Here is a 13159-nt window from a genome sequence, read left to right as displayed (position 1 = left end):
AGCCTGAAATTAATTTTGCATCCATTGGTAACAGTGTCTGCAATGTGACCCCTTCCTACCGGTTTTGGACTTGAGAACTGCCATAATTAAACCTCACTTTTGAACCGTTCACTGGCGTGGCCCAGTGTCATCCTTCCATTTCTATTTTCACCCAACTCAATTTCCCCCACAGGCTTTTCAGATATCGTTTCTAACTTCTTGGTTTAGGATCTGTTCACCGAACCTGAGGCTGAACAGAGTATGGCGACTAACAACTATTCAGAATGATCGGTCAAATATTTTAACCATTATACTGTATTTGATAAATCCATCCTTGGGAAATTAAAAAATATATGAGGTCAATGCTCAAAAAGTTTAGGCTCCTAATTTGAGTCAGGCAACTAAGCTGACCCAGTTGAAACGTTTCTAAATTTAGGCTCCTAATTTGTCTAGGAACCTAAAATGTGCGTAGTTATAAAAAGTTGTGCTTAGCATTGATTTTCAGAACTAGACTCCGAATCTAGGATTCTAAATCTATGAAAATAAATAGCAGTCCTAAAAGTAGTATCTTTCATTTTAGAATCTTGAAAAATTAGGCTCCTATGTTTACCTGAAAATTAGGATTGTTTTGTTTTTTACATAGCCTACATATAAGCTTTTGGATCTGACCCACAGAACACATTATGGTCCTCATTAAAATATGCATAAGCCTGATAATTCCTTTGTGAAATATTGGGGTCTATGCATTAAACCTTGCATTACATATTTTTTGGCATGTACTGTTTGTGTTTAAAAGTTTAAGGCAATTTAAAAAATCCATTTACGAATGTAAATTATTTTTTTTACCTAGTTAAGGCTGTCTGACAAATATCCAGCCTGTATGCAGGTAAAAGTACATGAGGAGGTCAACAATACATCTACGTTTACCTGTGGAAAAGTGGATGAGATCAGACATGGGGGGTTAGTTTGGTGAAGGCAAGAGCAATTTTGCATTTTCAAAATTATGCACATTGTTTTTCAGGGAAAAATTATCTGTAGAAAAAGAGGTACAACTCTTTGCAGTTACTTTTCCCTTCACAGTTTTCATAAGAACGTAAGAATTGCCACGCTGGGTCAGGTCATGGTCCATCGAGCCCAGCAACCTGTCTTCAGCAGTGGCCAATCCAGGACACAAGAACCTAGGAGATTCCATAAAGTAGATCTAATTCCTGTTACTCACTCCCAGGGATAGCAATAGGTTTCTTTAGTCTACCTGGTTAATCATGTGTTATGGACTTTTCCTCCAGGAACTTGTCCAAGCCTCGCTATGCTATTAGCCTTAATCACATCCTCTGGCAAGAGATTCCACAGCTTGATAGTGCGCTGAGTGAAAAAACACTTTCTACAATTTGTTTCGAATCTGCTGGTTGTTTGTTTCATGGAGTTTTCCACGGCAAGCTTCTTTTCAAACTTTGCCTTTGCCTTCCTCATCAATGTTTTGCATCTAACCTGCCGGTGCTTATGCTGTTTCCTGTTTTCTTCATTTGGATCCCTTTTCCATTTCTTGAAAGATGTTCTTTTTTCTAGAATAGCCTCTCTCATCTCACCTTTTAACCATGTTGGCAGTCATTTGGCCTTTTCTTCCATCTTTAATGCATGCAACATCTGGTTGGGGCTTCCAAGATGGTATTTTTAATCAACATACATGCCTGATGTAAACTTTAAGACCTTTGCAGCTGCTCCTTTCAGCTTTTATCTAACCATTTTTTTCATAATCAGTCAATACTGGAGTAATTAAAATCACCCATTACTGTGTTGCTATTTTTGTTAGCTTCTCCAATTTCTGTTAGCATTTCATCACCTGTCTGTCCTCTCTGGCCAGGTGGACGGTAGTACACCTCCACTGTTTTCTATCCATAAAGATTCTACAATGCACTTTGCTTCCTGTAGAACTTTTATTCTATTTGACTCTATGCCCTCTAACATATAGCACCATCCCTCCACCAATTTGATCCATCCAGTCCCTGCAATACAATTTGTACCCTGGTATCACAGTATCCCATTGAAGCTTCCTTTCACCAAGTCTCTGAGATGAAAATTATATCTACTTCTTCATTCAGTGCTATGCATTCTAACTTTCCCATCTTATATTTTAGACTTCTAGAATTTGTATACAAATATTTCAAAGCATGTATTTTATTTGTATTAACAATCTGCTTATCAGTTGACAGGAGTAATTTGGAATCTTTCTGCTCTGTCTACTCTTTTCTTAAAGGCACCCGAGTTCTTTTAGCATTTATCGCAAACTCATTATCGGCATGCCCTCACATCCTTGCTTTGTTAGTATCTTTCAATGATCGATCATTCTAAACCATGCACATCCGAGTGACTCAACTATCCCCATCATCTAGTTTTAAAGCTGCCCTCTCTCACTTTGCAGCCTAGCTCCACTCTGGTTAAAGTAAAGCCCATCCCCCTCTAGAATAGGTTCCACTTTTTCCAGAATGCTCCCCTAGTTTCTAACCTATAAACCTCTTCCCTGCACCGGCTCATCCATACATGGAGACTGGAGATCATTCGGCCTCTGGGGATCCTACGCATGGAATGGGAAGCGTTTCTGAAGGTTCTGGATTTCAGTTTTCTACTTAAGAGCTTAAATTTAGTCTCTAGAAACTCCCTCCTACAATGTCCTATGCCATTGATAACCACATGTACCACAACAGCTGGCTCCTAATCCGCACTCTCTAGTATCTTTTCCAGGTGGCATGTGAGGTCCACTACCCTCACACCAGGCAGACAAGCTACCAAGCTATCCTCATGCCCAACAGCCACCCAAATATCTACTTTTCTAATGATTGAATCACCCCTTATAACAGCCATCCTATCCCTTCCCTTCTGGGCATACAGCCCTGAGACAAATCCTTCCTTTTTATTGTGCATATTAAAACATCACTTAATATATGATGAACTAAATGGTTTAGTGCACATGCTAAAAAAATAACCTAACACGTGAGCAACATTAGCCTGCACACTTATCCGTAAAGTGGCTTCTATGTACAAAGCGTCTGAGCAATAAATACTTGTAGACTGAAGAAAAATTACATGGGCATACTAAACACAGAATGCATAGTCCTCTTTCCTTCATAGCTCAGCCCCCTCACTGCAAAAACCTATAATAGAAGGAGCTGACTTAGGATTTCTGCCATCTGTTTCCTGCTCTCCCAGACCATCTGCAGCTGCTAGGGCCCCTCGAAGTGCCGGCCCTCTGATGTCATCTTCCGGCACCAGGGTCCCCTTCAGAACGCAGCACCCTGTGGAAGAGAGTTGTGAGCTGAGGATTTCTGCCATCTGTTTCCCATTGCCTGCTCTTCCGGACCATCTGTAGCCGCTAGGGACCGTCAATGCACCTGACATCTTCCGGCACCTGGGTTCCCTTCAAAATGTGGCAACTTATGGTGTGCACCACTGGCACCCCTAAACCATTCCCCAAAGGGGTGCTCCCCTTTGAGCTGAAATCAGGAGTTCTCAAATTTGCCGTGGTCTCCTGGCTCCACATTCACTGCCTTTTTTTTTTTTCAATCTTTTTTTTTTCTTCTAAGGGTAAGCGGAAAGGACAGGTATGTCGTGTTTTGCCAGCCCCTTCTTCCAAAAGAACCATCCCGCAGATGCTTGTCAAAGCCTTAGCATTCACTTTTACAGGGGATTCCCTCGTTGCTGGAGGAGTTGGAGGGTCAGATATTCACCAGCTAGAGGATGAAATATCATGAATCCCAATTGCCATTTTTCACCTGTGGCACCAATTCCTAGGGAAAACATTTCACCATTTCTGTCTTCGAGTCAAGAGGTTAGTGTGGATCACACATGAAGTGTTGGCTATATGGCCTATAAAATGGCTTCAGGAAGTGCAAGTGGTTTCAATCAGGCCCTAGCATGCAGCACAATACAGGAAACTATGTCAGAAGTGTCTGGTGGTAAGGGGCATTAAAGTCCCCGTCCCCCCCCAGGCCCATATAGAGCACGCCAGGCCAAGATATCCCTGGTGCACCAGTCCAGAGGGCAGTGTAATTTTAGGCCATGGCAAGCCCAGGACAATGGGATTGATGGACTTTAGAGCACTAAGAAGAGATAACGTCCCGATGTAGGAGGCCAATCTGCAGGGATATTTGGCTGGGTAACATACAGAATGACTCCTGGAAGTACCTCCCCATAAATGGATGACATGGAAGGGGGCGTGTCTAATGGTTCCAAGGGGATCTGGAATTTATTTGACCAGGGCTTCCTCTATGTAGTTACCAGCAGCGCCCAAACCTAGGAAAGCTTCCATGAAGAATTTCACAGTTCCGGTGTAGATTCGGACATGCAATTCAATTTTCTTCAAGAGAGATGTAGAAGTAGAGACTAGGATAGACTCCCCTTTCACACTTAAGTTGGAGTTTCCCTGATTTCTCTGGGCAGGATGCAGTTTCCCCGATTTCTCTGGGCAGGATGCAGTGCAATAGAGGCATACATTGTTTAATCTGCAGTAATGCTTCTCCTCTTCAGGTATTTTAGCCCTCCCTATCTGCACAGGTTCTCCTTGTGGCAAGGAACAAGCAGGAGGCTGGAGTGGCTGCATGAACTGAAAGGCCAGTTTCACTGGGTGTCTTGTGGATTCTCATTCCTGTGATCATTCTTGGAACCAGATGTTGATTTGCAAACACAGCGAGATCAGGTCATCAAGGCAAGCTGGGGTATCACGGGCGGTCAAGCTCATCTTTGAAGGGTTCTGATAGTCGATAGTGGAAGTCTGCCATCTATGCCTTCTCATTACAGTCCAATTCTGCTGCTAGCATATGGAATTGTACCGCATATTGCACAACGGTCATACCACTCTGCCAGAAAAGAAGAAGTTCTATGGCAGCAGAGGAGGCTCAAGCATGCTCACCGAAGACTCTCTGGAAGGCCGTCAGGAAGAGGTGGAGAGAAGTCATGCAGAGGTCCTCTCTCTCCCATAATGGAGAGGCCCAAGCCAATGCAGATCCTGTGAGTAAGGAAATAACGAAGATGCCCTTGGCTCTCTTGGAAGCAAAATTATCTGGTTCCAACTCATAGTAAATTTTGCATTAGCTAAAAAAAACCTAGACGTCTGTGGGAGTTTGCATCATATGATAGTGGCAAGGGGAGACAGAGAACCATGGGTAGAAGCACAAGCCATAGGATGAGGATGAAAGGGAGTAGACTCAAGAGTAATCTTAGGAAATATTTCTTTACAGAGAGGGTAGTAGATGCATGAAATGGACTCCCAGTGGAAGAGGTGGAGACAAAAAAACACAGTACAATCCAACTGAATTGGTCACTATATAGTGAATAAAACGTATTGCGAGATTCCCCAGATACACAAAAGAATACATGGATTTATTTGGCTACTGTGGTTCCAGTCCCTAGAAGTACCTAACTTGAATACACTGTAGATAGAATCTGAAGGGAGCTTATGACTGTCTTCTAAATCTTCCCCTACCTCTGATTACCCATCTGTTTCTTAACACTGCATAATTTCTGCCTTGTGCTGCAGTCATCTATCTTTGGACACAGGAGGAATCTGTGCCAGTGTGGCTCCAGAGCAAGCTGGTATGACTTTTTTAATTTCATAGTCATATACAAGCAGGGCCAATGCAAGGGTATTAAGTACCCTAGGTGAAACTTACAGCCTCTCCACACACACAATTACAATTTATGCATTTATAATAGATTTTACATGAACAGTAACATTTAACTACAGTCTGAGGCAAACATTACTTACAACATGTATATTATATTTACATGCAGTGCTGTAGAACCCTGAAAAAAAAAAAAAAGACCCTTGGAATTGGTATTAGGGACTTTTGTAATGTGTGTTGGGTATGGGCTTGGCCCTCAGAAAGACACAAATAAACTTCAGTATAGTAAATCTCCCATATCAATTTTGAGTTAATACTCAAACACTAACAACCCTACTTATGAAAAGGCAAAACTGCAATTATTGCACCAGGCCCTTAACGCCAACACGCCAAGCTGCTATAGGTTCTTACACAGAGCCTATACACTAGCAGAATACATCAACTCGGTCATACATGCAAAATACAAACAGACCCTCACAAAAATGCAGAATAAAGTAACCATAAAGTATTAATAACAATGTGCATACAAAAAGTGAACTGTTAACCGCAACTGGCCAGACTATTATGCAGTGCAACAATCGAAAAACAGAAATACAACTCCTCAGAAAACAAACAAAATTATTAGAGCCCTCATCTGATCTGTAGCGACTCCGCCATAGCCTCTGCAGCATGCTGTTCCAAAGACCTGGGACAGAACTTCCACCAACTCTGGACTGCCTTGCCAGGACTTCCTGTGGCGCTTGCTGATGTCATATCTTCCAGTGCTATATAAGGAAGTCTCTTGCAACTCAGCCAGCATCTCAGCAACAGGTCTCTTGGTGCCCTTGTGGTCCAGTGCTTGTTCCTATCCTTGTACCTCATTCTGTGTCCCTTGTTCCTCTGGGCTCTGTTTCTCGTCCAGCTCCTTGCTGGTCTGCTATTGGATTGACTTCCTGGATCCTGTCCATGCCCTGGCCTCCGTCCTTCTGCTATCTGCCACCTGCCTGGACTCTTCTCTTGGATTGCCCTGGGAACCCACCTAGGTCCTGCCAGACCCTGGAACCCACAAGGGCTCAACCAGTGGATGATGGGGCTGGTATAGGCGCAGTTCCAGCCGGTCCCTCCAAAGGGTTTCTCCACCAGCTGACAGGTTGGGCCTAGTGGGTTTACTCACTAGGCAGTGTCAATCATCCCTCAAGCACTAGGGGTCCACTTCTCCAACAGGCGTTACAAAAATCAGGAAATATAAACCATACTAATAAAAAGAATATTTCAAAAACAGCTGACAAATAGAACATCTAATAATGTAAAACTCTTAAGTTTTCCAAAGACCAATAAAATATTCCAAATACCATCCAATACTTAAAACTTAAAAAGGACAGAAAACTCCCTGGCTCTTCATACCTGGGATCTTTTGATTTGCAGATGCCCTGAGATTGACATGGGCTTGTTCCTCAATCTTGCTCTCATATAGATATCTACATATCTATATGAGAGAGAGATTGAGTACACACACACACACGTTCCTCACAATCATAAAACACGCTCACACATGCTCTCAGGCACACACGCTCAATCATAGAACAGGCACACACACACGTTCCTCACAATCATAAAACACGCTCACACATGCTCTCAGGCACACACGCTCAATCATAGAACAGGCACACACACACACACGTTCCTCACAATCATAAAACACGCTCACACATGCTCTCAGGCACACATGCTCAATCATAGAACAGGCACACACACACACACACGCCCTCACAATCATAAAACACGCTCACACATGCTCTCAGGCACACACGCTCAATCATAGAACAGGCACACACACACACACGTTCCTCACAATCATAAAACACGCTCACACATGCTCTCAGGCACACACGCTCAATCATAGAACAGGCACACACACACACACACGCCCTCACTCATTCACCTTCCTCCCCCCATCCCCAGTAGATCACAAGTCCAGCAGCAGCCTCCCTCTTTCAGCACCCATGGTGGACAGACTCTTGTTTTTTGGGGTTTTCTTTTTTAGGCCGCGGGGGCCTGATGCTGCTTTGTCTCCCACGGGGAGGGGGGCTCTGTTTCTTCTGCGCTTGAATCTGGGCCGCTGATGCCTCTTCCTGCAACAGCCCGGGGAATGTGCCTGCGTGGAGACAGGGACGCTGCTGCTGCGGCTGCTGCTCCTTTTCTGTGATCGGACTCCATGCGAACCTGGGGCCCAATGCTGCCGCTTCCTGCAGCGGCCCGAGGGGAGCATGCGCCGTTCTCTCTTCTGCATGGCCTCTTCTTCTCCCCAGCGCTTCCTCTTCCGGGCCGCGGGGGTGGGAAGGAGGAGGAGGAGGAGAAGTCGTGCCATCGCTGCCCCCAGACCGGAGGGCTTCCAGCGGGCCCTGCATACAAAGCCCTTTTTCAGCTCATTCTCACCATCATGCAAGGGAAGCCTCCCGGGTCCCCGTGATGCAGAGCTCAAAAGAGCCTCTGCCTCCGTCTCTGGCCACCGCTGATAAGGTAAATAAAAATACAACTAATCTTTTCATAGGCCTTTTACTTTCATAAAATCATTTCAACCCTAAAGAAGCCGCCAGAGCTCGAAAGGAGTCTCCATGGCAACCTGCAGGATCAGCAATCTCTGGCCCAGCATTTGGTGAAACAGCATTTCCAATTGATGTTGTGAGTGGGCTTTTTTTTTTTTTTTGTTTTGTTTTTACACAGGTAAGCAGCCCTGGTTTTATCTGCCACTGGACAAGCAGATGTCCAGCGTGCTTCAGTACCTGGAATGATGTCCAACTGTGAAAGCTGCCCCCCCGCCCAGGTCGTGAAATGACTGCTCAGTAGGCAAAGGATGGCAAGGAAGCAACTAGCAGCACTTTCTCCATGTCCTAGATAATTATTACATTTCTTTGTCCGAAGCCCAATTCCAGGAGCTAGAAGCAAGCAAGAATCCCATTTCAGTAAAGACAAAGGAAGGAAAAAAAAAAAAGCTTCCCCTAAATTTAGATCTCTGATGAGAAGAGTTAATGAAAAGTCTGCAGGGATGCTGCACCGGGAAGGAAATGAACCTGTATTTATAATGCACTGTTAATGCAAAGTGTTACCTAACACGCTGTACAGACAAGTGCATTACATTTAGGTGCCGTAGGTGTTTGCATACATTTACATACACACACACACATTTTTATCATTTTTCTTACTCAAACCAGAGATTTCTGAGTAAGGAACATCACATACAAACAAAAATACATAAAAAACAATATATAAACATAAGGGAGCAGATATTCAAAGCTGGCTGTGTAAGGAACCTAGCCGGGTAGTACTTATCTGGCTAAGTTGCAACACATTCAGTGGCACAGCAAAGCTGCTGAATACACATGTATGTACAGTATACATACTTAGCTGGATAGACCTACCCGGCTAAATTTAGACCTGCTCCATGGGACATTAACCATTCATGTATACGTATGCGGCTAACTCTGAATATCAGTAGTTAGCCATAGAAGTCATAAGGCTAATTAGTTCTGCCCAGTACAGTCCTACTTTTTATGCGTATAACTTCTAGCCATGTAAGGGACTTATACGGCTAAGCGGTGGGTACTGAACGTAGGCGAATATTCAGTGGCTGCTACTTAGCCGCAAAAGTCCTCCTTATCCAGCTAAATAGCGCTGAATGCGCTTTGAATATCAGGCCCAAGGTGAACTAACAAATTAGAAAAAAGGAAAAAAAAAAAGTTATAAAACAATTATATTTATTTGCGGCAACCAAAAATAACATGCCAAAGTAAAATTTGACAGCTTGAAGACTAAGTGGGCCTTAAGCTTTTGAAAAGAAAAAATCTATTCCAGCATGAACATCTTGTGTTAACTTTTATAAAGATAAACCAACAATGGGATGCTTTCTCTCTATAAATAGATAGATACAGACACACTTACAACACATTATAGCCTTTTTTTTCCCCTTTCTTATTAGCTGCAGATCTATTAAGCCAACATGGCTTGCTGCTTTAAAATACTGAAATAAAACTGGAGAAGAGAATGGGCTACGCCTGGTTTTCAAGGATTGTCCTGTTTTGAGCTCCAGAAAGGTCTTGGAACCACCACCAGTGTTGGCTGCACATGACGACTTATGCCCATGTAAGCCCCTTGGCACACTACAGTCCAAGTCCTACACATGAAATACTAAAAAGTTCCAGTAGGGCTTAAAAGACGATTGTAAAAATATATGGGACAAGCAGATGTTTTGACTCTGAATCAGATCCCTTGCATATGAACCTTTGCTCCCGTTAAGTCCAGGGTTTCTCTCTGTCCACATCATTGGTTTTGCATTCTCTAGCCCATTGTTGTTTCACATATAAACTTTACCTGTTTCAGAGTATGATGTATATCCAAGGAGCTTTAAATTTATATTGCATGACTGAACGGAAGAGGTTTGTAAATGTTTTGTCTCATGACTGCTGGAAATCTGATTTAACATTCCAAAAGGGAAAAAATAACCAAACTTCTGAGCAGAAATGTAGGCCCCAGCAAGGTGGCCTTGTAGTTAGAGCAGCAAGCTGAGAGCCCAAACCCTCTCTCCTCCCATCCGCTTATTCATGGACATCATCATACATATTTTTTTTTTCCACAGTCTCTCTTCCAACAACTTGCTAATGCCACTGTCACAAATGGGAAGCTAAGATTCTCACCAGTACTAAATGACCTCTTTGAAGTTTCAAAATGCATACTTTTTGATATCACTACACAAACAAAACCAAATGCTATTTGCAGGTAATTTGCTATCTTTTAGATTAATCTGGTTCTCATAATTAAGACCTTTGGCTGCACAACTTATCTTCCTTCAACAGCACTATCACCATGTAAACCCTCTTCTCAAGTTGCTAAATTGGCTTCCTGTCTGCTTCTGTCAAGCTCCTCGTGCTGTTCATTTATTTAAATAATTTATTTTCTGCTATTCTCAACAGAACTGCACAAGTCGGATTACAATCATAAACATTAAGCATTTAATATTTATAAGTGACCATCTGTAGCAGCATTGTTACACATTAATAGATAAAATATATCTAAATGATCAATATAATCCCCTCAATTCCCCCCCTCACATCTTTCTCACCTCCTCCAATGCTTCCATCAGGCTACCACATCTTAGTAGGTCTCCAAAAATAACTGTGTATTCAACTCTCTGGAAAAAAAAAATCTTTTTTTTAAATTTCAGATTCTAATCTGAGAGACAGAGGGAGGCTATTTCATAACCTGAGCCCGGTGACTAAAAATGACTATCTGCGTAAGACATTCCTTTAATGGCAATATGACAGACTCCCCTTGATCAGAAGACCTTAAGGCTCCCATCGGTATAAAGAAGCCAGTACTAGCTTAAGATATTTAGGACATCAGCCTACAAATATTTGCTTGCCTATAAATGCATTCACTTTGCAGCTCCTCATTACCTGCTCTTGCTCTCTTTTCCCCTCTCTTCACATACCTCGTTCACTCTGTTTGTGGAGCACGTCAGTCTTATCTGTGCCCTTCTCCTCCAACGCCAACTCCTCACTCCACACTTTCCACCTCGTGTGGTATGCTTGGAATGCAATTCCGATTAACAACTCGCCTTTTTGAAGCTGGTTTTAAATCCTAACCATATCTCTACAAGAAATATACTCATTTGCCACGTGTTTTCATTAGATGGGTCAGGCAGGTGCAGAAAGGTGCATTCAAATGCGCTTTTCTGCCTGCATTTGAGCACTCGTTTCCTGGGTGCATTACTTACCTGCCTATGCAGCAAGGAGTTTTGCACGCAGAAGATATGCGTTCCTAAAACGGGAGTACTGATTGGCACTCTTGCATGGAAACCCCATATAAATGAGGGCATGAAGTAGTACTCCCTGATTTAGAGAGACTGCATCAGGCTAGTGTACCTTTTTCAGCGCTGGAAACTCAACTCCTGGGTTATGGCTGGAGTTAAGTTTCCAGAGCTATGAAAAAAAAAAAAATAGTAAAAATGAATAAAAGCTTAAAAAATAGTCAGGAACTCTCCAGGTAAATACCAGCAGCCTCTGCCACTTAACCGGATAATTACTGACTTATCCAGATAAGTGGCGACAGTTGCCATCACTTACCCAGGTAAATACTGACTCATCCGAGGAAGTGGCGGCAGCCACCACCGGCACATAGCCAGATAAATATCGATTTATCCATCTATCTGGCAGCAGGAAGCACCTGCCAGATAGCCACATAAATCAGTACATATCCAGCTACCTGGCACGGTTCATCGCTAGTCCTACTAACAGTGGTGGTAGCCTGTCAGGATGCCTCCTCCCTTCCCGAGTTAAAACGTGCATTTGGCCTGTGCCGAACCCACATTAAGGTTTTGGCGCGTTATTTTTGCTCACAGTGCATTAGCACAGCACTAGCTTACTGAATTGGGAATTTTTTTTTATTTTTTTATTTTTTTTAAGTAATCTGAGCACTAAAAACATGTGCTGAAAACCCACGTACGTTTTCTTTGCGCCCAAATTACTGCATTGGCCTGTGTAAGTGCCGTGGAGCAGGGATGGACCCCAGCGCTGCTTATGTCTAGTAGCACTTTAGAAATCTAATGAAATAGCATTAGAAGTGAGGCATTTCTATGAGAGGGGCTGGATGGCATAGAGTTAAACCAGCCTTTCATATCCAAGTCACAGGGTAAAATCCAGATCAAGTTTATTTATTTATAAACTTTTATTTTATACCGGCATTAGTAGGAAACCATGTCGGTTCACATTTTAACAACAGAAGTGAAAGTACATCATAACAGGGAGTTAGGGAAGGGACAACACAGTAAAGCACTGGAAGTACAGGTCAAACTGCAAGAGTAACAATACAAAATATAACTGCAAGAGGTAACAAGATAACATCTTAAAGGATGAGTTGGCTCTTAGTGAGGACTAAGGAGGTGATAAAAGGATGGTAGGTTCAGCTAGGGGGTGTCCAAGGCAAAAGTCATAGGGGGGGGGGGGGGGGGGGGGGGGGGGAGGGAGGAGTAGAGCTTGAAAGTAACAAACTTACTTTCATTTTAAAGCCATCTCATTATCTCCAGAAAATGAGTGGATTGTCTCAGCTCAGTCCCCAGGTGCCCATATACTTAAATGCTAGGAAAAGTAACTATCCTTAAGCATGACCGGAAACACTTCCGATGCTAATTGGCACCCTTAAAAGAGAGGTTAAAGACTGCACAGCCGTGGAGGCTAAATCACCCTATCATTAGATGCAGTCTCTCCAGACAACATGTGTGTGTGTGGGGGGGGGGGGTGTCTGTCACTTTCCCAGGGCAGTCCCTGTTTTAGGCTCTCAGCTTGGGGCCACGCACTGAGCTCCTGGAATCCCGCAGTCGTCATGGATCCAACATCCAGTCACTGCCACCGCTGAACCATCTCTATGGATAATTTCCCCACACTCCCACCCCTCCCAGGGGCCGTAAATGCTAGAAGGACGACCTGAGTCAGTTGCCTCTGCATCTAGCCAGGCCATAAATTCACTTCTATTAGACAAAAAAAAAAAATCAGTAGTAAATAACCGGAACAGAAAACCAAAAACAATTTCATGAA

At 43.2% G+C, this 13159-nt stretch overlaps 1 protein-coding gene across 4 annotated transcripts in view; it reads right to left on the bottom strand.

Moving 5' to 3' along the window:
- IGSF21 (immunoglobin superfamily member 21) overlaps positions 1 to 13159 on the bottom strand; it is a 716438-nt gene that overhangs the window by 418015 nt on the left and 285264 nt on the right. The window contains exon 1 of one of the 4 annotated variants that reach the window (XM_029579030.1): positions 10690 to 10722. The exons of the other annotated variants lie outside the window; for them this stretch is intronic. Coding sequence (XP_029434890.1) covers positions 10690 to 10707 — 18 coding nt within the window. The 5' untranslated portion in view covers positions 10708 to 10722. Of the gene's footprint in view, positions 1 to 10689; positions 10723 to 13159 lie in introns of those variants that run through there. 4 annotated transcript variants of the gene reach the window in all.

This window comes from Rhinatrema bivittatum, chromosome 15 (genome assembly GCF_901001135.1).
Source record: "Rhinatrema bivittatum chromosome 15, aRhiBiv1.1, whole genome shotgun sequence".
NCBI classification, from domain to species: domain Eukaryota; kingdom Metazoa; phylum Chordata; class Amphibia; order Gymnophiona; family Rhinatrematidae; genus Rhinatrema; species Rhinatrema bivittatum.
This window is presented reverse-complemented; position numbering and strand designations above follow the sequence as displayed.